Source organism: Scatophagus argus, chromosome 13 (genome assembly GCF_020382885.2).
Source record: "Scatophagus argus isolate fScaArg1 chromosome 13, fScaArg1.pri, whole genome shotgun sequence".
NCBI classification, from domain to species: domain Eukaryota; kingdom Metazoa; phylum Chordata; class Actinopteri; family Scatophagidae; genus Scatophagus; species Scatophagus argus.
This window is the reverse complement of record NC_058505.1, coordinates 8,859,234-8,884,315: the sequence shown is the minus strand read 5'-3', so window position 1 is coordinate 8,884,315 and position 25,082 is coordinate 8,859,234. Positions and strand designations below refer to the sequence as shown.

At 40.4% G+C, this 25,082-nt stretch overlaps 1 protein-coding gene across 19 annotated transcripts in view; it reads left to right on the top strand.

Annotated features, from left to right (window-relative positions):
• obscnb (obscurin, cytoskeletal calmodulin and titin-interacting RhoGEF b) overlaps window positions 1-25,082 on the top strand; it is a 50,864-nt gene that overhangs the window by 6,042 nt on the left and 19,740 nt on the right. For 7 of the 19 annotated variants that reach the window (XM_046408982.1, XM_046408978.1, XM_046408975.1 and 4 more), the window contains exons 6-44: window positions 59-325; window positions 490-596; window positions 1,111-1,279; window positions 1,431-1,706; window positions 1,789-2,070; window positions 2,384-2,665; window positions 2,773-3,048; window positions 3,179-3,460; window positions 3,939-4,232; window positions 4,634-4,915; window positions 5,112-5,387; window positions 5,477-5,749; window positions 5,881-6,147; window positions 6,244-6,513; window positions 6,609-6,875; window positions 7,049-7,315; window positions 7,440-7,552; window positions 7,640-7,793; window positions 7,904-8,065; window positions 8,198-8,302; window positions 9,122-9,388; window positions 10,116-10,385; window positions 10,484-10,750; window positions 10,865-11,131; window positions 11,484-11,750; window positions 11,858-12,127; window positions 12,220-12,489; window positions 12,616-12,882; window positions 14,062-14,328; window positions 14,490-14,756; window positions 14,958-15,224; window positions 15,442-15,708; window positions 15,923-16,189; window positions 16,401-16,667; window positions 21,523-21,789; window positions 21,943-22,209; window positions 22,622-22,888; window positions 23,303-23,572; window positions 24,616-24,882. In XM_046408982.1, the coding sequence (XP_046264938.1) occupies window positions 59-325; window positions 490-596; window positions 1,111-1,279; window positions 1,431-1,706; window positions 1,789-2,070; window positions 2,384-2,665; window positions 2,773-3,048; window positions 3,179-3,460; window positions 3,939-4,232; window positions 4,634-4,915; window positions 5,112-5,387; window positions 5,477-5,749; window positions 5,881-6,147; window positions 6,244-6,513; window positions 6,609-6,875; window positions 7,049-7,315; window positions 7,440-7,552; window positions 7,640-7,793; window positions 7,904-8,065; window positions 8,198-8,302; window positions 9,122-9,388; window positions 10,116-10,385; window positions 10,484-10,750; window positions 10,865-11,131; window positions 11,484-11,750; window positions 11,858-12,127; window positions 12,220-12,489; window positions 12,616-12,882; window positions 14,062-14,328; window positions 14,490-14,756; window positions 14,958-15,224; window positions 15,442-15,708; window positions 15,923-16,189; window positions 16,401-16,667; window positions 21,523-21,789; window positions 21,943-22,209; window positions 22,622-22,888; window positions 23,303-23,572; window positions 24,616-24,882 (9,756 nt within the window). Of the gene's footprint in view, window positions 1-58; window positions 326-489; window positions 597-1,110; window positions 1,280-1,430; window positions 1,707-1,788; window positions 2,071-2,383; window positions 2,666-2,772; window positions 3,049-3,178; window positions 3,461-3,938; window positions 4,233-4,633; window positions 4,916-5,111; window positions 5,388-5,476; window positions 5,750-5,880; window positions 6,148-6,243; window positions 6,514-6,608; window positions 6,876-7,048; window positions 7,316-7,439; window positions 7,553-7,639; window positions 7,794-7,903; window positions 8,066-8,197; window positions 8,303-9,121; window positions 9,389-10,115; window positions 10,386-10,483; window positions 10,751-10,864; window positions 11,132-11,483; window positions 11,751-11,857; window positions 12,128-12,219; window positions 12,490-12,615; window positions 12,883-14,061; window positions 14,329-14,489; window positions 14,757-14,957; window positions 15,225-15,441; window positions 15,709-15,922; window positions 16,190-16,400; window positions 16,668-17,261; window positions 17,334-18,460; window positions 18,557-19,087; window positions 19,160-21,522; window positions 21,790-21,942; window positions 22,210-22,621; window positions 22,889-23,302; window positions 23,573-24,615; window positions 24,883-25,082 lie in introns of all 19 variants that reach the window. The other 12 variants (XM_046408977.1, XM_046408979.1, XM_046408976.1 and 9 more) reach the window with 12 other exon arrangements.

The window sequence follows — 25,082 nt, the reverse complement described above, 5'->3', positions numbered from 1 at the left end:
TGTTGCAGCATGCATTCAGATATTGGGTTCTCATGTCTGGTTTGCCTTTTGTCTCCAGAACCCGTTGCTGAAATCAGGAAAGGCCTGGTGAACAGCGCTGCAATCTCTGGTGAAGAGTTCTCGATCTCTGTGGAGCTGTCTGCTGTTTGTTCTGGTTTCTGGTCTCTAAATGGCCGCCTCCTACGCAGCGGAGCCGACTACCTCATCACCAGGACTAAGAACGTACACACTCTGGTCATCCGCCTTGTGACCATAGAGATGAACGGGGCTGAAGTCAAATTTGTGGGCGGAGGCTCACAAAGCAGTTGCATCCTGTCTGTGAAGGGTATGTACTCAAAGCCAGTTAAATCAATCCAAAAAAAATCCTTTAATCATATTAATATGTTGTAGTATCACTTTTCAGTAGTAAAACTTTGTAGATTCGTAGCCTTTGTTGAATTGGAGGCTATTGGTATTTACTTTCTTTTTATGTAACAATTATGTTTTTAGCCCCTCCTATTAGGTTCACCAACAAGTCAGATGTGCCGGGGGTTGTGACCTGCAGTGCCCAAGCCACTGCTCAGCTGGCTGCCGAGGTGTCAGATTATGATGCACAGGTTTGTGATGGGATCTTATGTCACTTCCAGTTTTACTTTTAGCTTTTTTTTCTTTATTGTACCTTTAACTTTATAGCTCTATGGAGATGACAAAAGTACAAGTGATAGAATTTCTGTAATTTAGTCATCTACACTATTATCTCTGCTTTTGATAAAGCATTTTACTGAACTATCTTTAGATGTGACAGAAGGATATCAGATATATATTTTAGCTTCCAACTGGAAGACAATCTTAGAGAAAGGAAAGATGATCACCACTTTGGATTGAATTAATGTATTGTAACTGAAGTCTGGAAAGCAACACAGTCAGTACACCACATTTTCTATTTCATTTTATTGTTAAGCGGAATAGTCTTCAAGAGAGACGCTTTTGTGTTTTGAATTGTGAATGTGTGAATTTTGTCAGCACAAATATTTTTATGTGGTAAACATTAGAGAAACAGTTGTTTAAACCTGCTACCATAGCTTTTATTTTATAACTATATACATCTATTTTCTGTGTTTGTTTCTTAAGGTGGTTTGGATGAGGAATGGTCGGGAGGTGAAAATGGGAAAGAAGTATGAATGTGTGATTGTTGATCGCAAGAGGATCCTGATGGTGCACAATGTTACTGAAGAAGATGTGGGCATCTATGAGTGTGTTTTAGCTGATGACAAAATGTCTCTGCAACTCACTCTTAAAGGTATGCTCAGCAAAAACAAACACAAATTTACAGAGTGGGTGCAGCAAGTACTGCCTTTGTCTCAGATCATGCAAAGTACTGAATTATGACTAGTTCAAATAAGCAAGTAATTAAAAAGTCATTGCTCAATTTCTATATATTTTTTTCTCAGATGAACCTGCCAAGTTTCTGAACAAAGCTAGAGGTCCTATGGGATTGTCATCGTCCCTTAAAGGAGATCTTGAGCTGAGCTGTGAGGTGTCTCCTGCCAGTGCTACTGTTGTCTGGAGAAAAGATCAAGTGGAGATCACTGAGGACCAAAGAACTACCTTCATCTCCAAAGGAACTCAAAGGAAGCTCATCATCAAAAATGCCAAGAAATGTGATGAAGGGCAATACTCCTGTGAGACAGCGACAGACAAAGTCACATTCCAGGTCAAGATTAAAGGTAAGACAGTATGGTGCCTTTGTAGTCAGTACTTGACTGCACATCACAGATACAAATTTCTTTACCTTATTTTTTTTCACAGAAACTCAAGCTGTAGCTGCCTTCTCCAATAAAGAGTCAGTCCAGAAGGAGGTGAAAGCTACTCTCTCCCAGAAAGCCACTCTTAGTTGCAATGTTTCGGACAGCAAGACGGAGGTGAAGTGGTATAAAGATGGCAAGTTGTTGGTATCCAGTAGGATGATATACACAGAAGCAAGAGGCAGTACTCGTCAGCTGGTGATTGAAAAGGCGGAGAAGAGTGATGCTGGAGAATATACATGCGAAGCTGGAGGAGACAAGCTGACCTTCAAAATATTTGTGTCAGGTAGGACTGCTTGATCGATTAACTAATGTATAAAATTCTACAGATATTTACAGTCTGACTGACTGATCCTGTGCCTGTAAGCTACTGTATCAATATACTTTGAGTGAAGGGTTTGCAGAACTTTACTTGGTACTCATTTAACCACCTTTGTGTGTCAGATTTATAAGATGTGATAAGATGTTATATCAATTTGGATATTTTAATGATCTGAACAAGACTGGTGCCCTGAAGAATTAAATGTCTCAATATGTTTCAGTCATTTGTGATCTTATATAGTTCTCATAACTACATTTGTATTCCTCCTTGGCATTAGCCTCAGAGGTTCAGTCAGCTTTCTTCAACAAGGAGTCTGTCCAGAAGGAGGTGAAAGCCACTCTTGCCCAGAAAGCCACTCTTTGCTGTGAGGTAGCTGATTCCAAGACAGAGGTGAGATGGTACAAGGATGCCAAGCTGCTGACGTCCAGCAAGACAATCCATACTGAGTCAAAGGGCAAGAGTCGACAGCTGGTGATCGATAGTGTAGAGAAGAAGGATGCTGGAGAGTACATCTGTGAGGCTGGGACTGAGAAGCTGGCTTTTAAGATACATGTGGCAGGTAAGGAAAGGGTGGATTTTCAAAATCTTGATGTTATATATTAGGTGTATTATTAAGTGCTCAATAAACAGCATCTGATATTTTCCCTGCCATGCTTCCTCCATCAGAACCCCAGTCAGCCTTCTTCAACAAGGAATCAGTCCAGAAGGAGATAAAAGCCACTGTCTCCCAGAAAGCCACTCTGAGCTGTGAGGTAGCTGATTCCAAGACAGAGGTGAGATGGTACAAGGATGGCAAGCTGCTGACTTCCAGCAAGACAATCCATACTGAGTCGAAGGGCAAGAGTCGGCAGCTGGTGATCGATAGTGTGGAGCGGAAGGATGCTGGAGAGTACATCTGTGAGGCTGGGACTGAGAAGCTGGTCTTCAAACTGCAGCTGGCAGGTAGGGGCAAAGACGGAACTGACTTAAAGTATTTCTGTCAGTTGTGGCTCTTAACATGTACTGCAGGTGTTAACACAGCAATGGACCGAGAAAATGTTTTTGTCATTCCCATTCATGATCTCCTCCTCAGACAAACAGGTCCAGTCTGCATTTTTGAATAAGGAGTCTGTTCAGAAGGAGGTTAAGGTCACTCTCTCCCAGAAAGCCTCCTTGATCTGTGAAGTAGCTGATATGAAGACAGAGGTGAAATGGTACAAAGATGGCAAACTGTTGACCACCAGCAAGACAATACATGCAGAGTCAAAGGGCAAGAGTCGCCAGCTGGTGATAGACAGTGTGGAGAAGAAAGATGCTGGAGAGTACGTGTGCGAGGCCGGGGCTGAGAAGCTGGTCTTTAAAATACATGTGGAAGGTAAGGAGAATGCAGCATGTATCTAGCATTTTGATTTTTGAAGACATAGCATGTAAAACACACAGGTTACTGTGACTAAACAGGCACAGTCCTCAATAGTGACTTGGATTCTCAGATTGTTACATTTGTACATCACTTGTATGCACTACACCAAGATTCATACTTTGATTTTTTTGCTGAGTCTTGTGCCTCTCTTGTTTGTCAGTTCTTGGTCACAGATTTGACTTCTTCCTTTCTAAAGAACTTCTTCATTGTGTCTCTCTGTAGCAAGTTGCAGATGCCCGTTTGCTTTCACTTTATGACCGCAAAGTACAGTGTTCTTTCTCTCTCAGACATGGTTTAATAATGCTTACTGCTCTGTGCATTGCATCTATATGGCTTGGTTGCATTGGTCCAGCAAATCTGAAGTGGCGTGTGTGCTGCAGAGTCAAGTCCTTTTTTGTATCGGTAATTGTGTTGCCACCACACTTCTTTACAGTTACTTCTGCAGAAGTCCAGGCTAAATCAGCTTTCCTCAACAAAGAGTCTGTCCAGAAGGAAGTAAAAGCTAGTCTCTCGCAGAAAGCCACCCTGAGCTGTGAGGTAGCTGATAACAAGACAGAGGTGAAATGGTACAAGGATGGCAAACAGTTGAGTCCCAGCAAAGTGATTCACATGGAATCAAAAGGGAAGATTCGTGAACTGGTGATTGACAGCATAGAGAAGAAAGATGCTGGAGAATACGGCTGTCAAGTTGGAACTGAAAAACTGGCCTTTAAAGTACAGGTGACAGGTATGATGAATCAAAGGGAATGGTATATGTGATTTATGCAGTCTGTCTGTTTGTCTCAAAATTTAGGGTCAAGTAGATCAAAGGCAACTAAATTGGAAGATTTAAGTTTGTAGTTTTGAATATCTGCTTTGAATCTCCTTTTTCGTGAATATTCGTATTGAGTAGTGAGTGTCATTTTTATATACCAGTATTGTACCAAAGTTTATATTGTGACAACTTTAGTAGCTACTCAATACAATTTGCTGTTCTTCACTTTTGTCCTCTTTGTTTAGTGTTTTTTGGTGTTTTGATGTTTTTGAGGCAGTTTTCCGGGTTCTGTCATCAGTTTTTCAGTGCTCTAATGCAGTGTTTTAAAATGAAGGGGGGCAATGCCTTGATGTTCTCCTTTAATACTTTTGCAGAGATCCAGCTCAAGCCAGTCTTCTCCAACAAGGAGTCTGTCCAGAAGGAGGTGAAACCCACTGTCTCCCAGAAAGCCACTCTGAGCTGTGAGGTAGCCGATTCCAAGACAGAGGTGAAATGGTACAAGGATGGCAAGCTGCTGACGTCCAGCAAGACAATCCGTACTGAGTCGAAGGGCAAGAGTCGGCAGCTGGTGATTGATAGCGTGGAGAGGAAGGATGCTGGAGAGTACATCTGTGAGGCTGGGACTGAGAAGCTGGCCTTTAAGATACATGTGGCAGGTAGGATGAGTGAGATGTCACTAGTATTTCGAAAAGTATACAAATGAGAATTGAATTTATCTTATTTGTTTTGTTCAACTGTGTGTTGTTTTCCCCTTGGTTACATTACTAAGTCAGTTAACCATCTGTGTCCATACATTTGGGGTTGACTGGTAGGTTGCCCTTTGTTTAGCTCAAATGTTTCATTGTTCTGCAGAGGCCCCAGCTGGCTTCTCTAACAAGGAGTCTGTTCAGAAGGAGGTGAAAGCTACTCTCTCGCAAAAAGCTACCCTGAGCTGCGAAGTTTCTGATTCCAAGACAGAGGTGAAATGGTACAAGGATGGCAAGCTGCTGACGTCCAGCAAAACAGTCCACATGGAGTCAAAGGGCAAGAATCGCGAGCTGGTGATAGAAAAAATGGAGAAAAAAGATGCTGGAGAATACACATGTGAGGCTGGATCAGAGAAGCTGCTATTTAAATTGCAGATAACAGGTGGTGTATATTTGAAATATAATTAATTTTGCAACAAGATTGACAATTCTCTGCACAAAGCACTGAAAAGAAGCTCTTCTTCTCTTTAGATGAAGCTGTCAAGTTTCGGAAGAAGCTTGTCAGCGATACATGTGTTGTTCAAGCAGGTGAAAACATTGTTTTGACCACTGAGCTGACCACAGGCAGTGGTAGTGTGAAGTGGTTTAGAGATGGTGTGGAGCTCAAGGAGGGCAGCAAGTATGAACTGAGAAAAGATGGATTTTCTCGTACACTGGTAGTAAAATCCACCGAAACGAAAGACAGTGGCTCATACTCCTGTCAAACTGCTGATGACAAACTGGAATTCAAAGTACAAGTTAAAGGCAAGTCTTAGAATTGTTTTGAACATCCTGATAATAAAATATGTCACTTTAACTTTAACTTTAATTGATGTACAGACTTCCTTACAAGCCAGATTTTGTTTTGATGTTTAACTCCCATGCTTTCATTTCAGATTCATCTTTGAAGTTTATTGTCCCTTTGAAACCTGCCACAGTGGATTTGGGAGGTACACTTAGCCTTGTGTGTGAGCTTAATCAAGCCTCAGGGGATGTTGTCTGGCAGCATGATGGTCGTGAGATAAAACCTGGAGGAAGGTACTGTGTCAGGACAGATGGTCCTCGGCGGGTTCTCACTGTGACTGGCATGAATAAAGAAGATGAAGGAGATTACAGCTGTGAATGTAAAAATGACAAGACCTCTGCCAAAGTTTCCTCAAAAGGTAATTCATAGTTTAATTAATTAAATCTAGTTTAAACTTTTTTTTTCTTTCATACAGCATCAGTATACTTCATTTATTGTCACTCACTCCTTTCAGCACCCAGAGTAGTGCGGCTGACCACCAAACTGAACAATGTGGCTGCAATGGAGGGAAAAGATGCCATATTTAAATGTGCTGTCACCCCAGCAGACGTCACTGTGAGATGGTTCCACAACAGTATACCGATCACTGTTGGGCCCAAGTATAAGATTGAACACGGTGGCAACAGTCACTCAGTCACCATCACCTCTGTCACCCAAAAAGATGCTGGAGAGATTAGTATTGACGCAGAAGGCAAAAGCTGCAAAGCTACCCTACAAGTGCAACGTGAGAATATGCATTTGTCAGTAAATTGTCTGTTTTAAGTGTGTTATTAATGTAATTTACTCATTAAAATCCACATTTCTTTGCGCGCCATTTAGATGAGCCTGTGACATTTAAGAAAAAGCTAGAAAACCTGACAGTGGAGGAGCAGAGTGAAGTGAAAATGGAGGTGGAGCTCAGTAAGCCATCAGATGAAGTCAAGTGGATGAAGAACAGTGTAGTGCTGCAGCCTGCAGGAAACATGGAGATTCGGGTAGATGGAGCTAAGCAGGCTCTGGTCTTCAAGAGTGTGACCAATGCTGACCGAGGCATCTACTCTTGTGAAACTTTGGATGACAAAACCCAGGCCAAACTCACTGTAGAGAGTAAGACTGATCCTCAGAAATATTTTTAAAGATGCATTATACTGTACTTAAGTATATATCTTAATCATAGAAAGAGAATGTAATTATTATCCAGTAATGTGTGTATATTTTGAATTGAAATATTGAGATAGGAAACTTTACTTAGACTCATCATTTCCTCCTGTTCCCTCCAGTGAAGAAGATCCAGGTAATAAAGGGCCTAACAGAAACCAAGGCACATGAGACTGAGACAGTAACTCTTGAGGTAGAGCTCAGTCAAGCTGATGTTGAAGGCTCCTGGACCAGGGATGGGGCCAAGTTAAAGTCAGGGGCAAACTGTCGTATCACAGCTCTGGGAAAGAAGCATGCCCTAACATTGTCCAATCTCAAAAGGGAGGATGCAGGAACTATTGTCTTCCAAGCAGAAGGAGTGCATGTTTCTGGCAAACTTATTGTCACAGGTAAGGGCCGCTTCTGGTCTTTAGAGTCGTGGCTGACTAAATCTCTCTGTTGTTGTGCAGCAGCCATTCTGCCACAAGAGTCACAGTTTAGTCACTTACTGACCGGCACATGCTGATTCTACAGAGCCTCCTGCCATGATCTCCAAACCCATTATGGATATCAGTGTTCCAGAGAAGGAGAAGGTTACTTTTGAATGTGAAGTGTCCAGAAGCAATGCAGATGTTAAATGGTTCAAGGTGAAAAATTATTACTGAATGCTGAGTGAAATAACTGAGAGGTGCACAGTACATGTGTAACATTTAGAAAAATTTGTTAATCTTCAGGATGATGTGGAACTGAAACCAGGAAAGAACTTTGGTATCCATTCCTTGGGACGAAAGCGCTCCTTGGTCATTAACAAATGCACCCCTGAAGATGCAGGCACTTACATCTGTCGCACCACTGATGATAACACCTCTGCCAAGCTCACCGTTCATGGTAATTAATAGTAATGCCAGGAAGCATACGAGTCAGTGAGGTACCATTATTTAGGGTGGAGGATAAAGATTTTCAATACATAGAAACATCTAACAATATTTTCCCTGCAGCCAGAGATATTAAGATTGTGAAGAAGCTTGAGGATTTGGAGGTGATGGAAAAGGAGAGTGCTGCATTTGTTTGCGAAATCTCCCACGATGAAGTGGACTGCCAGTGGTATAAAGGAAATACCAAACTCAAAGTTGGTGACAACATAAAGATGAGACAAGAGGGTAAGACCTCATTAAATGAGTAATGTGACTCACCTCCCTTTCTCTTCACAAAGTGTTATAGGATTTACTTGAATAATGATTTTCACTAACAATAACATTTTATTACTTCAAGCTGTTTATTTCTTGTTCCAGGCAGAACGTATGTACTGCTGTTTAAGTCTGTCACCCCAGACGATATGGGTGAGATTAAATTCACAGCTGAAAAGGCCTCTTCAACTGCAAAGCTGAAAGTGAAAGGTAAACAAGTCAGTGCTATGTGCTGAAATCACATAACACTACACAGTATACAGTGTATTGTTGCATGGATACGCTAACTATTAAATTACAATGTTCAGGTGTGGTTGCAAACGGATTATTTTTATTCAGTATGACAAAATCTCTTAAAGAGCAGAAAATATTTAAAAAAACAGTTTAGGCCATATTTTATTTTAAATTTTGCAAATTATTATAGCAGGCAACAGTCTGCATTCATAATCAAAATTTTCATTTTATAAGCTGCCCACAACATTTTGAATGATTTTGTGAGCCGAATGTAAAGGGTCACACTAAATGATTAAATGAAATCCAATTGCAACTTGCATTTATATTGTTATGCCTCATTGAGGCCTGATGGCAAAGGAAACACAACCAATGAATGTATGGTATGGTATGGAGGTAGGTAGGTCCAGTGAGTGTGGACTTTTTGGAGTTTATGATTAGAAATCTCCAGGAGTGTGATGGGAGAAAAAGTTAAAATAAATTGTTGTTTAGGATGTTTCTTGTTTATATGTCAGTGTCTGATATAGAAACACTGACATATAAACAAGACAAGATTCTTGCTATCTGCAGTAGCTTTTGCTAATAATATTGGAAGTGATGGTGCTTCATGAGCATTAATGTTCCATTACAAATTAGCCCTATTTGCTTTTGGATATAATGTAATTCAGTTATGAACACTGTCTGTCCTATAGTGAGTTTAGAAAAGGGCTTTGCCAAGGCCTTGGCATCAATACCCTTTAATCTTGCTCTGTGGCATAAATTATAGTTTTCATTGATTCGGTGTTATTGTTACTGTAGAGCTGCCAGTCAAGTTTGTGAAGAGACTCAGGGATAAGATAGCGATGTACAAGCATCGTGGTCATCTTGAATGCCAAGTGTCACGGGCCAATGCAAAGGTAAAGTGGTACAAGAACAAGACGGAGATCAAACCCAGCAAGAAGTACGAGATCAAAAGTGAAGATGTGTATCGAAAACTGACCATCAACGACGTGGACGAGGGTGACGAAGACACATATACCTGTGATGCCGCTGATGATAAGACTTCCTGTAAACTACTTGTGGAAGGTAACATGATGGAAGATGACAACGGTTGACTGTGATTTAGTGTCAGGTTTATGATTGTAGGGAATTAATGTCTATGACTGTGTAATGAGTACATACTAGAAGATATTTATGCAAAACAAGCCATCAGACTCCTAGTCAATGAGGTATCTGTCTGTCTATCTATTTATCTATCGATCTTTCTAACTTTCTATCTATCTGTGAGTCTGTCAGTCTTTTGATTTATTTGTTGGCCGTTATGGAACAAGCCTGACCCTATAAATGAATTAATATACTAATTGGTATTTAAAATTACTTGTGCAAGAAAGAAATTAACAAAAGTGTATTACCGATGCAAGTGAAGTAACCCACGCAAGTGTTTTCATTCATTCTCACTGATTATACCTCCGCTTAGGTTTCAGTTTAGTGGAAAATACTCATTGAGCTAACTCATAGAGGTCATTCCGGTAAAGTCCATGGATGGAGAATAGATTATTTGTATAGAGCATGCAAAATATTGGATGCCATTCCTTGATTTCTGACCACTAGTATGGCATTTGGCAAAATGTATAGAATAGTATACTATACATAATATACTATAGTATATGGGATTTGAAATTTGATTTGAGTTTTAAAAAGACTAAACTGTTGGTATGGTCCGACACTATAAATCAACATTGCATTTATTTTATGAAATCATGTATTACCATTGACTTCTAACGAAACTTTTATCTTTCCATGACCCCTTCAGAGCAGTCCATCAGCATTGTGCGGGAGCTTAGTTCAGTCGAAGTGACTGAACCCTTTGCAGCTGTTTTTGAAGTTGAAATCAGTATGGAACTGGTGAAACCTCCTACATGGACTCTGAATGGAGTTGCTGTGCAGGAGAGCGCTGATGTTGAAATGGAGAAAGAGGGCACTATGCACCGTCTCACATTCAAAAAGACCAAAGCATCAATGACAGGAACTGTGCAGTTTACAGCAGGGAAGAGCAAATCTGCAGCCCAGCTCACGGTCAAAGGTAAATGTGTTGAATCATGTTCATACAGCAGTTAGCCACTTGAGTACTGTGTTAGATACTGTAAATATATCTAATCACATACTCTTCCTCAAATTTAGAGCGTCCGCTTGAGATTGCAGAGCCCATCAAAGATGTGAAGGCGAAGGAGAAAAGCTCAGCCATCCTCACCTGTAAATTTTCTGCCACTCCCAAAGAGGTTAAATGGTTTAAAGGTCAGGTACCTCTGACAGCATCAGATAAATATAACATGAAGCAAGATGCTACAAGGGCTCAACTTACCATTCAAAAGTTGACTGAGGAAGACAGCGGAGAGTACAGCTGTCAATCTGGACCCGCTAAGACTAAAGGCACACTTACTGTGGAAGGTACTGTATGGATCTTTAAATACTTCATCGAGATAATAACATAAAGCAACTGTTTTGGATTTCTTTTGGACTTTAGTGGTCTTTAACTAAAAGTTTCTTGTTTCTTCTGTCCAGTGCGTGAAGTTAAGGTCACCAAGCACTTGGCTGACATGGAGGTTGACGAAGACAGCGATGCCGTGTTCACAGTTGAGATTAACTATGCAGATGAAGAGGCACAGTGGCTTCTGAATGACAAGGTGCTCTTCACGAATGAAGTCAACACCATCATTCATGAAGGGAAGGTTCACAAGCTCACACTGAAGAACCTGGCACCTCAGGATGGGGGGACTATCACTTTTCAAGTCCGCAAGGTGAAAGAGTCTGTAACACTTAAGGTTAAAGGTAAGAAATATCGTGCACTGCTTGAGCAAGCACACCAAAAAATAAAATTACTCTATGAATATCAGGTTATAAAAATAATCTGCACCCTGCTGTGCATTTAGAAATGGTTATGGTGGAACAACATTAAGACCATGCTGGCATTTCACTAATGTGCCATATGTAAACCATCCCTCACAACAATTTGAATGCCTTTTGATGATCATATCAATCATTTGAACAATATCAAAATATAAATGATCGCTCAGCCCTAATCAGAAGTCATACTTTGATTGAAGCATTTGTTCATAAGTGACATTTGTCCCATGCTGCCTACAGTATCTCTACTCTTTGCACTTTTTCAATTCCCTTCCAGAGAAACGTGCCGTGTTCCTCAAGTCTCTAGATGATGTCATTGGAGAGGAGAGGGGCATGATAACTCTGGCGTGTGAGGCATCTAAGCCCAGAGTTTCTCCCACATGGAGAAAAGAAGGTAAAGTCTTGAAGGCTGGACCAAAGTATGAACTCCTGCACACAGGCAAGTCTTTGGGGCTGATCATCAAGGATGTCACCAAAGAAGATGCTGGAGACTACAGTTGTGATCTTGGAACTGAGGTTTCTAAAGCGAAGGTCACTGTAAGAGGTTGGTACTGTTCTTTGGGATATTCAGTTTTACAGTGTTAGCCTTCATCTTACTTAATAATATAGTTTTTCATTGTCACGAACATATGCTTTCTGTCACAAATGTAGAGATTGGCATTGGGATAACCAAATGGCTGAAATCAGCTGAAGTGAATGAAGGAGAGGCTTGTAGCTTTGAGTGCATCTTGTCTCGTGAGAGCACAGATGAGTGTTCCTGGACCCTTAATGACCAAACTATTATAAATGGAGGCCGTTTTAAAATCACCAGTAAAGGACGCAAATATATGCTGACCATTAAAGACGTCACTCCTGCTGATGCTGGAGAGGTGGTCTTCAACATTAAAGACCTGAGCTCCAAAGCAACATTAACAGTTGAAGGTAAGCTGCTTATATATTTTCAAGACACCTAGAAAAAGGAATACAAATATTAAGGTTTTAAAAGACAGTGCAGTTATTGCCCTTTCTTGCAGGCAAAGCTTCATCTGTGTCGAAAGGACTGCAGAATGTTAGTGCTGTTCAAGGAGAAGATGCTGTGTTTACCTGTGAAGTAACACAGGCTAGTTCCACCGTAAAGTGGACCAAGGGAGGCCAAGCCATCAGAAAAAGCCAGAAGTATGACATTACCCAAGAGGAGAAGATCATGAAGCTGACCATCCATGATGTTTCTGCTCAGGACTCTGGAGAGTACAGCTGTGAAGTTGTTGGAGGTGCAACCACCAAAGCCAAGCTGGAAATCAAGGGTGAGACTCAAGATTATGTATTCGTCTCACTTATTATCTTTGACAACATAAAAGAATTATCCATGACAGCAGTCACTCACTTACCTATTAATCTTATGTCATAACAAGTTTATTTTGTTTTTACAGAACCTATCCATAAATTCACTAAAGCACTGAAGGACAGCCAAGCAGAAGAGAAGGGCTCCGTGACCCTGCAATGCGAGACTGCACAAACCCCATCCACTGTGATCTGGCTTAAAGGTCACACTGAGCTCAAGGCTGAAGGTCGATATGAGATGTCCAAGAAGGGGGGGTTGTTAACTCTCACCATCAAACATTTGGAGGAGAAAGACACTGACATCTACACCTGTGATGTGGGCACTGCCAAGAGCATGGCAAAGGTCACAGTCAATGGTAAGAACTTAAGAATGTATATATACAACTAAGTGGTAAGTTTTCGTCTTGATCATCTTTATGAATTTTTAACTTTAGTTTTTATTATAATATTAAATGTCCTGTATGGCTTAAATTTGAAAAAAATGGTATGGTGTGTGGGGCTTTTTTCTGTCTTTATTTAAGAGCAATATAAGACCATTACTTATTGATTTCACCTTCAGATTTTGTAAAGCTTTCTCGCAAAACTTTGTCATCACGCACCGCTTATACACAGAGTTACTTTGCTTTTGCTCAAACTGTATGCTTGCACTCAGATATGTTCTTGCTTGCACTGATGTCCTGCGCTCCAACTTTGGCCTTCCTTTTCGCACTCAGGCTGCTTTTGTGGACTCTTGAAACCTCTGTTTATAGATGTTTTGTGCAAAAATGCTGTCAAAAATAGTCAGTAATCAGTAGAATGCCATGTCTAGTGTTGACCAGTCAAATGATTCCCACCACACGTTCACTTCTTACTTCGTAGAGCAGGGTAGGCAGGAGTGGATGAAGCTGGTCAAGGAGTAACCCCATGTAAGGGAAGTGAACGTGTGAACATGTCTTCACTGAGTGGTGCTCAGATCATGTGCCTGATGTGGGCAAGCCCCCTCATGCTCTACTATAAGACAGCCCAGGGACTCCAGCACAATCTCTGTGGTTGCTTGGGGATCAGAAAGTATACTTATCCCCAGTTGACAAACTTAACTGACACTGCTCACAGTCACGTACCAGTCTCCTTTGTTGCACCATTCAGTCCTCTTTGTTTTGGAATCTTATGACTGAGAAACTGTTTGCACATCCAAAACGTGTGAACAACAACCATGAACATATACAAAGTTCCAAAGTGACCTGTTGCCTCGTTTGGCAAGGACTGCATACTGCATTAATGTGTCTTTGTTGGTAATTCCTTGTACCTTTCAAAAGCTATCATACTGTAGTGTTTAATTAAGAGAGTTCGCACTGTGTGCACTGTCATAGCTAAACCTGCAAGGAACCACAACAACCAACTTCTGGAAATCATTTTGGATTCCAAAGGTTAACTTTGGATAACTGGAACATGACAGCTCATACATCAACTTCGCCTATTATCATTCTCCATTCTCCATCATAACCCAACAAAATTCAACACCCTGTTTAATCAAGCCATTCTTCATTTTATTTTAGCCCTGCCAGCCAGTTTTAAAGAGAAGCTCAACAACCAAGAGAAGAACAAAGGGGAGACTGCCACACTTTGCTGCAAGTTATCAAAACCTGCTGCTGATGTTTGGTGGAAGAAAGGCTCTGAAATTCTCAAAGCTGGAGGGAGGTATGAGATGAAGCAGAAGGAGACCTCTTGTGAGCTTTGGATTAGGAATTTAGGGGTTGAAGACAGTGGAGAGTATTCTTGTGTGTGTGGGGACCAGAAGACCTCTGCAACTCTGAAAGTTACTGGTACGGATTCATGAAGTCTTTTTCAGCAAAGTTTTATGTATTTATTTTTGCATTTCTCAAAGGAGTTCTGCTCCTGTTGCTGCCCTTATGTTTTCTTACGACCTTTGTTAAGCTGTTTATTTCACCTGATTTTGACAAGTGACAAAAACTTGATTGTACAGCATTGCCGCCGACCTTCACACAGAAGCTGGAGAACCAAGAGGCTGAAGAGGGAGCCAATGTCACTTTGCACTGTGAGCTCTCTGAAACTGGAGTCCCAGTGGAATGGAAGAAGGGAACACAGGTCCTGAAGTCTGGAGAAAAGTACCAGATGAAGCAGAAGGTCTCGGTGAACGAACTCCTGATCAACAAAGTGTTGCCAGAAGACAGTGGAGACTACAGCTGTGTGTGTGGAGACCAGAAGACCACAGCCAGACTCAACATTAAGGGTAGGAGGAGGTTTTTCAAAGAGTTGGATGAAGTAATATTGAAAAAAATGTATGGAATCGCCTTTTACATGTACATATTTAGCCATGTTTTGGAGTTTATATGTCATTTTTTTTCTGTATTTGACCTTTTTTGCTTTATTGTTTTTTAACATTTCATGGAATTGCGTGCCACTGACTGCTGACCAACTGATACATACTCAGCCCAACCAGTGACCTTCAAACAGAAGCTGGAGAACCAGGAGGCTGAGGAGGGAGCTAACCTTACTCTGCGATGTGAGATCTCTAAACCTGGAGTCCCTGTTGAGTGGAAGAAGGGAACACAGGTCCTGAAGTCTGGAGAGAAGTACCAGATGAAGCAGAAGGCCTCGGTGAACGAACTTCTTATCAACAAAGTGTTGCCAGAAGACAGTGGAGACTACAGCTGTGTGTGTGGAGACCAGAAGACCACTGCCAGCATTAATATTAAGGGTAGGAAGAAGATTTTGAAAGAGTTGGTTTGAGTAACTTTTTTTTTCGAATTGCTTAGAACAACTTTATATATGTACCTGTTTAGACATGCTTGTTTTGGAGTCTGCGTGCTGTTGACTGCTACCCTTCAGTGTTTTGTTTTTGTTTTCATTATATGTATTTTTATATTTTATCTACTGGCATGCTACTGACTGCTAACCAACTGATACATACTCAGCCCAACCAGTGACCTTCAAACAGAAGCTGGAGAACCAGGAGGCTGAGGAGGGAGCTAACCTTACTCTGCGATGTGAGATCTCTAATCCTGGAGTCCCTGTTGAGTGGAAGAAGGGAACACAGGTCCTGAAGTCTGGAGAAAAGTACCAGATGAAGCAGAAGGCCTCGGTGAACGAACTCCTGATCAACAAAGTGTTGCCAGAAGACAGTGGAGACTACAGCTGTGTGTGTGGAGACCAGAAGACCACTGCCAGCATTAATATTAGGGGTAGGAAGAAGATTTTCAAAGAGTTGGTTTGAGTAACTTTTTTTTTTAATTGCTTGGAACAGCTTTATATATGTACCTGTTTAGACATGCTTGTTTTGAAATCTGCGTGTTGTGGACTGCTACCCTTCAGTGTTTTTTTTTCTTTCATTATATGTATTTTTATATTTTATCTACTGGCATGCTACTGACTGCTAACCAACTGACACATACTCAGCCCAACCAGTGACCTTCAAACAGAAGCTGGAGAACCAGGAGGCTGAGGAGGGAGCTAACCTTACTCTGCAATGTGAGATCTCTAAAGCCGGAGTCCCTGTTGAGTGGAAGAAGGGAACACAGGTCCTGAAGTCTGGAGAGAAGTACCAGATGAAGCAGAAGGCCTCGGTGAATGAACTTCTTATCAAGCAAGTGTTGCCAGAAGACAGTGGAGACTACAGCTGTGTGTGTGGAGACCAGAAGACCACAGCCAGCATTAATATTAAGGGTAGGAAGAGGATTTTCAAAGAGTTGGTCTGTGGAAGATTTACAAAAAACTGTATACCACAGGTTGTTATATGCACACATTTAAATATGTTTGCGACTGTGTCTGCATGTCATTGTGGATTGTAAATTGTCAGTGTTTTTGTTTAAATACACATTTTTACATTTCATCTACTGGCATGCCAGTGGTTACTAACCAACTGATACATACTCAGCCCAACCAGTGACCTTCAAACAGAAGCTGGAGAACCAGGAGGCTGAGGAGGGAGCTAACCTTACTCTGCGATGTGAGATCTCTAAACCTGGAGTCCCTGTTGAGTGGAAGAAGGGAACACAGGTCCTGAAGTCTGGAGAAAAGTACCAGATGAAGCAGAAGGCCTCGGTGAACGAACTTCTTATCAACAAAGTGTTGCCAGAAGACAGTGGAGACTACAGCTGTGTGTGTGGAGACCAGAAGACCACTGCCAGCATTAATATTAAGGGTAGGAGGATTTGTAATTCAGATGTTTACAGTGTATTGAAATATGTCATCGTAATTAAGAATATATATTTTGTGGTGGAATATTTGTATTCCATATTGATTTTTTTCTTCATTGAAGCACTTATATTGAAGCATTTGCTTTTGCTGTGATGCTTCTATTGCTGTTTTGTTGTCTGTGTGCTGGCACATTAAATGTCAGAGTACTTGGTTGGTCTTTGTTTATCTGTCTGTCTTATGTCAGATTCACCAGATTCTTCCTTCATGTTGTATGTGGTTGGATGTCTTTGCTTACATAGCTTTTTTGCAGTGTGGTCTGTGGTGATTGTCAATTTGAATTTTTCATCATTGTCTTTTAATTGATAACAGTGGTGACCATTGATAATGTATGTACTAGTATGCTGGTCCATAAAATATTCTTCTTTTATCTTATCATCTTGATCTTGATGATCGGTTAACGGTACTTGCTGATTTCTTTATTTAAATTAATTTACAACTTGTGAGCCATTTTGTAAGGTGAAATTTAACTTATTATGGCCCAGTACTGTAGATGATCAAGTATGCTACATCATTCTGATTTCAAGTTGTTCCCTCTCAGCTGTGAAGCTGTCAGCTCCTTCAGCCACTAAACTGGAATCTAAGAGTCAGGAGACCAAAGAAACAATAGAAGGTATGGAAGTAAGATGGCAATATCCAGGCTTGACTTTCGGCTTTATGTGCTCTGTCCATCTTGATAATGGCCTTGTGTTTCCATGTGCAGCCTCCCCTTAAATTGGGCCTATATATTCTGGCCTGTGTAGGTTATGATGAATGTATTCTTGCAGTATTCTTTTGGTTGTGCTTTGTGTGCCTCTGCTGTGTCAACTGTTCCTTCTTATTGTTGGATTGTGTTTGCAGTTTTTATGCGAGTCTTTTTCCTACATAGCTAAGTCAAATCATTTAGAGGGAATAAATAAGAACGCTTGTATTTGTGCCACTTAGCGTTAGCATGTTAATGATTTGAGAGTGATATCTGTTGTTGTTTAAAGTTTACTTGTGCATAATTTACTTAAGTCTAGCATGACTCATTGTCCTTCATATCTTATTTGTGTCGGTTTTAGAAGACTGAAGGTCTTTGAATTTGTGCCATTTCCAAGCTGCGCTCATGTGTTCATATCAACTGTAGGTCTGACGGAGACACTGGTTGCTGCCATTTATAGTTTATGTGGCATTTCTATTTCCATCTCATGTTTGCATTTGAGCCAAGATACCTGAGTCTCCATCTGCAGCTGCTAAAGGCAGGCATAAGAGAAAAGGGATACATGAGACAGTGGAAGGCAATTCTCTAAGGACTCTTAACTTTTCTTGATTATTTTGCCCATGTTCATGTGTAATTAATGCATCGTTTTGTAAGACAAAAGTGAGAAACAAACACATTAAGCTATTCAGTACTTAACATTGGCACTCTATGTCTTGGTTGCTTAGAAACATTTTGGTTCATGAACTGGCTTACATGGTGTGATGTTGCTTCATCCAATTGCCTTAAGGCTAAATGTGGTTTCAGTATGGCTATATCTTCTGCATGCAGGTAAATTATGCTTTTTTTTAATTCACTTGTCACATGATCTGTGCTTGTGTGAAGAAAATCGTTTTAGTCTCAGTATCTGTGGATTTTTTGGAGTCTTTGTCACGTGCTGCATGGAAACCTGTTGGAAAGGAGTGGTGTTTTTGTTCCCACCCACTGTTATATTACATTGCATGTAGTCAGTGGTATCCTAAGGTAATTTCGATTTGTGAGTTTAATGTTCAATTTCCTAGCTGTGACCCTGCCATCTACTGGACAGACACCTAAACAGCAGCTCCTTAAACAGGAGCTTCAGAGAGTACCACAAGAGCTCCATTCGGGAGGTGAAGGTAATGAAACATATTTGCATGGTCTTTTGTCGGATTCTGTGACATCTGTCAGTACTGTAAACATGGTCGCCAGTTGTCTTATTCCTGATGCACTCTGGAGAAAAATACTCCATTTTGTGGCAAATACTGTGTTTTGTCCAGTTGTTTTAATGCTTTGGTTACTCCAGCTCTGTGTTGAGTGAACATATTGATGCTACGTGTTTATAGCTCTTCTCACGGTAGTTCTGTGTTAGCGTGTTGCTGTTTGTTTGATCATTGATAATGATCTGTGGGAGGAAAGAGAGGCTTTATTGTTTTTGCTTGTAGCTTTATTGATTTTGATGGCTTTTTGTTCTCACAGATTTTGCATACCCCTTGTTTTGATGCTAAGGAGGGGTTAGGGTTAGTCAGTATGCCAAGGTGTAAATAGGCAACAGTAGCCTGAGTGAACTGGGCCATTTGTGTGCTTTACTGGCTATGGTCATCTGCTGTCTTCAGTTTAGAAAACTCATTACTGCGAGATTGCGAGGTTAATGTTGTGTTTTGTCCCAGCCGAAAAGAGTGCTGCTGGAAAAGCTGCAAAACAAGATACACAGAGGCAGGAGACCAAAGAGCCAGTGGAAGGTACGCTGACATTCTTGCTCTTTATTGGCCTTGTGCTTCCTCATCGTCTCCTGGCACATCTCCTGCACCATCAAATGCAGGTGTTCTGTCTTTGCTCATGCGTGTTTTTACTGAAATGTCGCGTATCAAGCACGTTGTTTGGCTGCAACTTGTTTGTACTATATCAAGGGGCAAAATTGGTTTATTAATTAGCTTAATAGAATGTCACAATGAATGTAGGGAGAGATGGTTTAGTATTGAATGTTGTTACTAATACCTGGCCATAGCTGTTATGTGATGTTTTCCCACTGTCCTCACACAGTGGTTTCTTGTGTTTGCGTTTGTGCTTTTTGTGGTTTTTGGTAGACATGACATAACTGAATGACTGCAGGAACTATGAAATTTGAAAGCAGTTATTATACTATGAAGAAGAAAAACAGCGTTTCTCTTTCTTAAGACACGTGAGTTTGTGAGGCATACTGTATATTGTGTAGGACTGTAATCCCCTAGTCGACTGGTCGATTTATTGGTCGGTACGTTCTGGCTCGACCAAAATTCTGATTGGTCGATTTTTTGTCGTGTTAATTTAATCAGGAGGAAAGTACCAAATGCTAATGCGGGTGTTTTCAAAGCACCCCGATTTCACAGGCAATAGTCTGTCTTCAGAACACCCCCCTTATTTTCACTATTTTGGATTAGTCCAACCCACTAGAGACAGATTGAAGAACGTAGTAGAAGACTTACGGTGGTTTGAAAAATATTTATTTAATTTTGAGCGTTTCATTAATAATCAGTCCGTCTCTACCATGTCAAAGACATCGGCAGTGTGGCAGCATTTTATAAAAACAGATAACGGAAAAAAACAGTCGAATATGAAGTTTGCAAGCAACAGTTTGCATATCACAGCTCAACTACAAACATGACATATCACCTAAAAACGGTAAGCTAGCTTGTCTGCGTTAGGTTGCTCCGTCCGTTTAGAGTATATATCAGAATTGGCATATTTCAATGTTTTAGTCTAATAATCGTTTTATAACTGCAGGTGCACCCGCTCGCAACAACTGCAGCACCCCGATACACCCAGACCACGCTATTTATTGGATTTTTGCATTTGTTTGTTTTTTAATTTGTTTGTTTGTTTTTTAGCCTAATGCGTAGTTTCGCTGTGTTCACTGTTTGTAGGCTATTTGTTTTGAGCTTATACTTTATTTTTCAGTTATGCACTTTATTTCGTTTCTGCACTCGTCTTGATCTGGTTTGTTTACTAAATATTTTTTTCTTAAAGTAAACTTGCCTTTTGTGTTTAAAAGTTTTAAGTTAACAGTTTATTCGTGTCCCGCGAAGCTGAGCTGCGTTCAATCTCGCTCTGTGCGAGGACATGCGAAATGTCAGTTGTTATTATTATTATTATCGCATTTTGGGAAATCAAGGACTATGATATTGCGCAGATGCACGTGATGGAAAACGCTGTCAGAGCCGACAGATTAATTCATTTCAGTGCAAAATAATTAGGTCAAAAACGATTTAATATAACGCAAATAGAGTATTAGTCTTTCTACGAAGTTATACTGTGAGAGAGCGCCGTTCACAAACGCCAGAATGAACGCGTTCACGTTAACGTTCATCAAACGGAAATACAGCACGTTCAGTTCACGTTCGCCCAAAATATGAACGAGTTCACTGAACGCCTGAACTGAAATCCACTGAGACAGCTGAAGGTTTGTGGTTTTGTTGTAAAGATTTCTGTTTGAGCAGGTTTTTTGAAGGCATGAGTTTGGCCAAAGACTCTTATGTTGTGAGAGAGCATTCTTGTGTCTTGAGCATTTTGTCAGTAGTTTGGCTCATTTGTTCTTGTTGGATGTTTAGTTGGAAATTGCATATTGGGAGTTTCATTTAGTTGGAGTCAATCAATCCCCTCCATTGATTTCATAATTTTTGGTGTGTTTTGTCTAATTTATCAATTTGGCAGGATCCTTTGTTCCTTTATTCATTTGATATTGAATTACTACTCTTAAATTGTGCTCCTCTATGTTTATTTCTTTCGCTAATTAAGTTCCAGTTAAATTAATTCCACCTGCATACATTGAAAAGCCTCTGGCGTCTGAAGTCGTCTCTCTGCTGTGTAATCAGTTTAGCATGTTTTTGCTCAATTTATATTCATTTGTGAATGCCATATTTGCTGATTTCTTGATTGTTGTCTCGATAATAGGAAGAATTATAAGGTATGTTTGATAGGCTTGTTAAATACTTAGCTGGTGGCTAATCATCAGTGTTGTTGTTGTTGTTGTGTGTGTGCTTTCTACAAAGCACACTGTAGTCTTCATCTGGTATCTAATTTGAAAGCCTGCCAGTTCAATACATCATCAAACTGATCGAATTCCCAGTTCTTCCAGTCATAGTCGTTCGAGGCCTGGAGAGCCAGGAAGCTGAAGAAGGAGGTAGTGTCACTCTGCACTGTGAGCTTTCTAAACCTGGGCTTCCTGTCGAGTGGAAAAAGGAAACTCAAATCCTGAGTTGTGGAGAAAAGTACCAGATGAAACAGATGGGATTCAGTTATGAACTACAAATCTTTGATTTGGGATCTGGAGACACAGGAAGCTACTCATGCTGTTCAGAGGACACAACAAGCTCAGCCTCTCTTGTAGTGAATGGTAGGGTGGAGACCACCTTGTCATCATCTCATGCTGTTTTCTAGTCTTTCATTTCATTTTTTACACCCTTTTTTGAACTCATTCAATTTCTTAATTGCCATTTTTGACCTTTTACTGTGAACAAACATCTGGTTATTCTTTGTCATTTATCAGCTGCCCCAGTTACTTTCACAAAAGAGCTTGAAAACCAAACGGCTGATGAGGGGGACATTGTAAGGCTGCACTGCGAGCTTTCTAAACCCGGTGTTCCTTTGGAGTGGAGGAAAGAAGAACTTGGTCTTTGTCCTTGTGCCAAGTATGGCATTAGACAGACAGGACATCTGGCTGTACTAGTAATTCATGATGTAGACCCAGAGGATTCTGGGAGTTACACATGTGACGCTGGGGACTGTCAAAGCACTGCACATCTAGCTGTGAAGGGTATGCTTATTAAAACCTGTTGTTTGTAGTGGGGATACTTAAGTTGCAAATTAATTGAAGACTTGGTTGTTTCTGTAATAATGGAATGAAAAAATACAAGCTTTTGTCTTATCTAATGTTAGTTAATGATGAGGTGTTTATACATTATTGTGTACGATAAGTGTGTGATGAGAATTGTAATACATAAGAGGCTTGTCTTTTCTTTTAGTTATGCTCATTGTTGGAAGAAGTACTCAGATCTTTTACTGAAGTAAAAGTACTTTTTGACTTAACACAGCAGTTTTATGTGTGGGGCAGAGCTATAAATTATGACAGCTTACTCTATATCATAACACACACACACGTGTATATATGTATATATATATTTAACAATGTTAATTTATTTACGTTCCCTTCATTTCCTCTACTGCAGCCCAACCTGTCCTGTTTAAAACCCAGCTGCAGAATCTTAAAAGACAGGCAGGAGAAACTGTTAGTCTCCGCTGTGAGACCACAAAGCCAGGAGCCAGTGTGGTCTGGAGGTGTGGTGACAGGGTCTTGGCATCCAGCAGCAAGTATCACCTGAAACAGGAAGGAACCATAGCTGAGCTTATCATCTATAAACTGCAGGGAGCTGATTCAGGAGAATACTCCTGTGATACAGGCAGCCATAGGACTTCAGCTGTCCTCACTGTGCAGGGTAGGAGCTGCTGCATTTAAGACTGTCCTTTCTGTGCATCATCTGGAGTCTTTCTGCATGTCTTACATCATTCCAATACTTGAGCATGACCGTTCATCCGGAGATCCCGTCCCATGTTCAAGTGTTATTTCTCATCCCACGTGTGTTCTTGCTTTGCAGTTTAGTGTTTTCAAAGCACTTGTGTCTGTCACACAAACACTTTTTTGGGCTTGATCACCAGTCTCATCTCATTCTTTGTGCCTGTCTCTGATCTCTCTTCACAAGCATTAACACACCCTATACTTTTCACTGTCTCACAGTTCCAGCTCAATGGAAATCTTTGTATGTTTAATCACACTTTGATCACAACCTGAACAACTTGAATTACGTCTTTATCAAGCACATGCTCACTTCAGGAATTTATTTGTCAAACAGAGGTCGAGGTTCACGTACTGAAATTCTTGGAAAGCTGTGTGGTATACGAAGGTGAAGATGTCCGCTTTGAATGTCTGGTTTCTCATGAGGAGGCACCTCTGGCTCAGTGGAAACTCCAAGATATCCCACTGCAGAATAATGAAATGAACCTGATCACGACCGAGGGCCGATTACACAGCCTCACACTCAGAGGTGTCACAAAAGCTGACTCAGGAACAGTCACTTTCACTGTGGGTAACCACACTTCCACTGCGTCTCTGACAGTCAGAGGTAAGGGAAATGTCATTCATTTTATGTTTTGGGACAAGAATGAATACTTGCCCTTTTCCTTCCATAGTAACATTTGGACTTTTACATCATTTGCCTATATCATCTTCCTTGTGGGACTCCTTTCCTCCATTTTTTTAAGTTCTTTTAAAGCATCCCAAATCATGGATGCTTGCAATTTCCTGAGGCTCCATTTTTTTATTTAAATTTTCCTTTCACTTTACTGATTTATTATCCATTCATCTCACATCCATATTTGAATAAAATCTGCACTTTGTTGCCTTTTCCATGACATTTCTGGAGTATTTGCATGTTCACTCTTCTTTACATTTGACTTTGAACTAAAAACATTTCTCTGTTATTTTATGATTCAATAATCAGATCACATGCTGGTCATGTTGATCACTTTGGTTCCTTGTGATTCTTTCCCTTGTTACTGATTTACCTCATATTTTCTGCACTGTAAACTTTCTTGGTTGTTTTTCACTGTGCATCCAAATGACTTGATGTACAACATCAGAATTCACTCAGTGATTGATTACATTATGCTATTTAATAAATGAAAATATATAATTATGTGGTGTTGATCTGAGGGTTTATGCTGATTGATGATGAAACAATCTTTGTTGCATGTCATCCCCAAACTCTTCCCTTTATTTCCTGTAACCTGTATATTGTCCTTACAAGAAAGTACATTTATACTTCTGATTTTCAAGATTATTTTTGCATTTTATTTTAGCACTCTTAAATCAACACTCTTTGTGTTGTTTTATGCTAACAAAAACAATAATTTGTCCATGAATGCATTTCATGATTAACTCAATTGCAGATTCTTTTTCTGAATCATTCATGAATCAGTCATTTACCTTAAACTCTGAAACAGCCCTTTTCATGCTCTGGTTTAAGCTTCTTGATGTTATGGAATTGGTAGAATTGTATAGTTTAAAGAATGTTGTTTGTGAGTACAGTGTATATCTGTAGAGGTGGTGTTTACCCAAGACAAATTTGAAATCAGTCATTCTAACCAATAATGATCTTTCTGGCAGCTGCACCTGTACTGTTCAAAAAGGAGCTGGAAAGTCAAGAGGCCACTGAAGGAGACAAGACCACCCTATCCTGTGAGACATCGAGTCCAGACTGCAAGGTGACCTGGCTGAAGGGCTCAACTGTGCTCACTCAAGGAGAAAAATACAGTATTGAGCAGAGAGCTACTACTCACATCCTGGTCATACACAAGCTGACTGTGAAGGATGCTGGAGAGTATACCTGTGATACAGGGGACAAGAGAAGCACTGCCTCCTTGACTGTGAAAGGTAACACTTTCATCTCATCCCTGTGCCTTGTTTCTACTTGTTTTCATCCTTCCTGAAGTTCATTTTACATTCATCCATTCCATTAAGAAGTACTGGATCATATCTTCTAGCATCTTCAGCATCTATTTCCTGGAGTTTTAAGTGTAATGTTGGCATGTAGTTGGAGTTTTACCAGTTTTACCTGATGTTGGCTACACTTT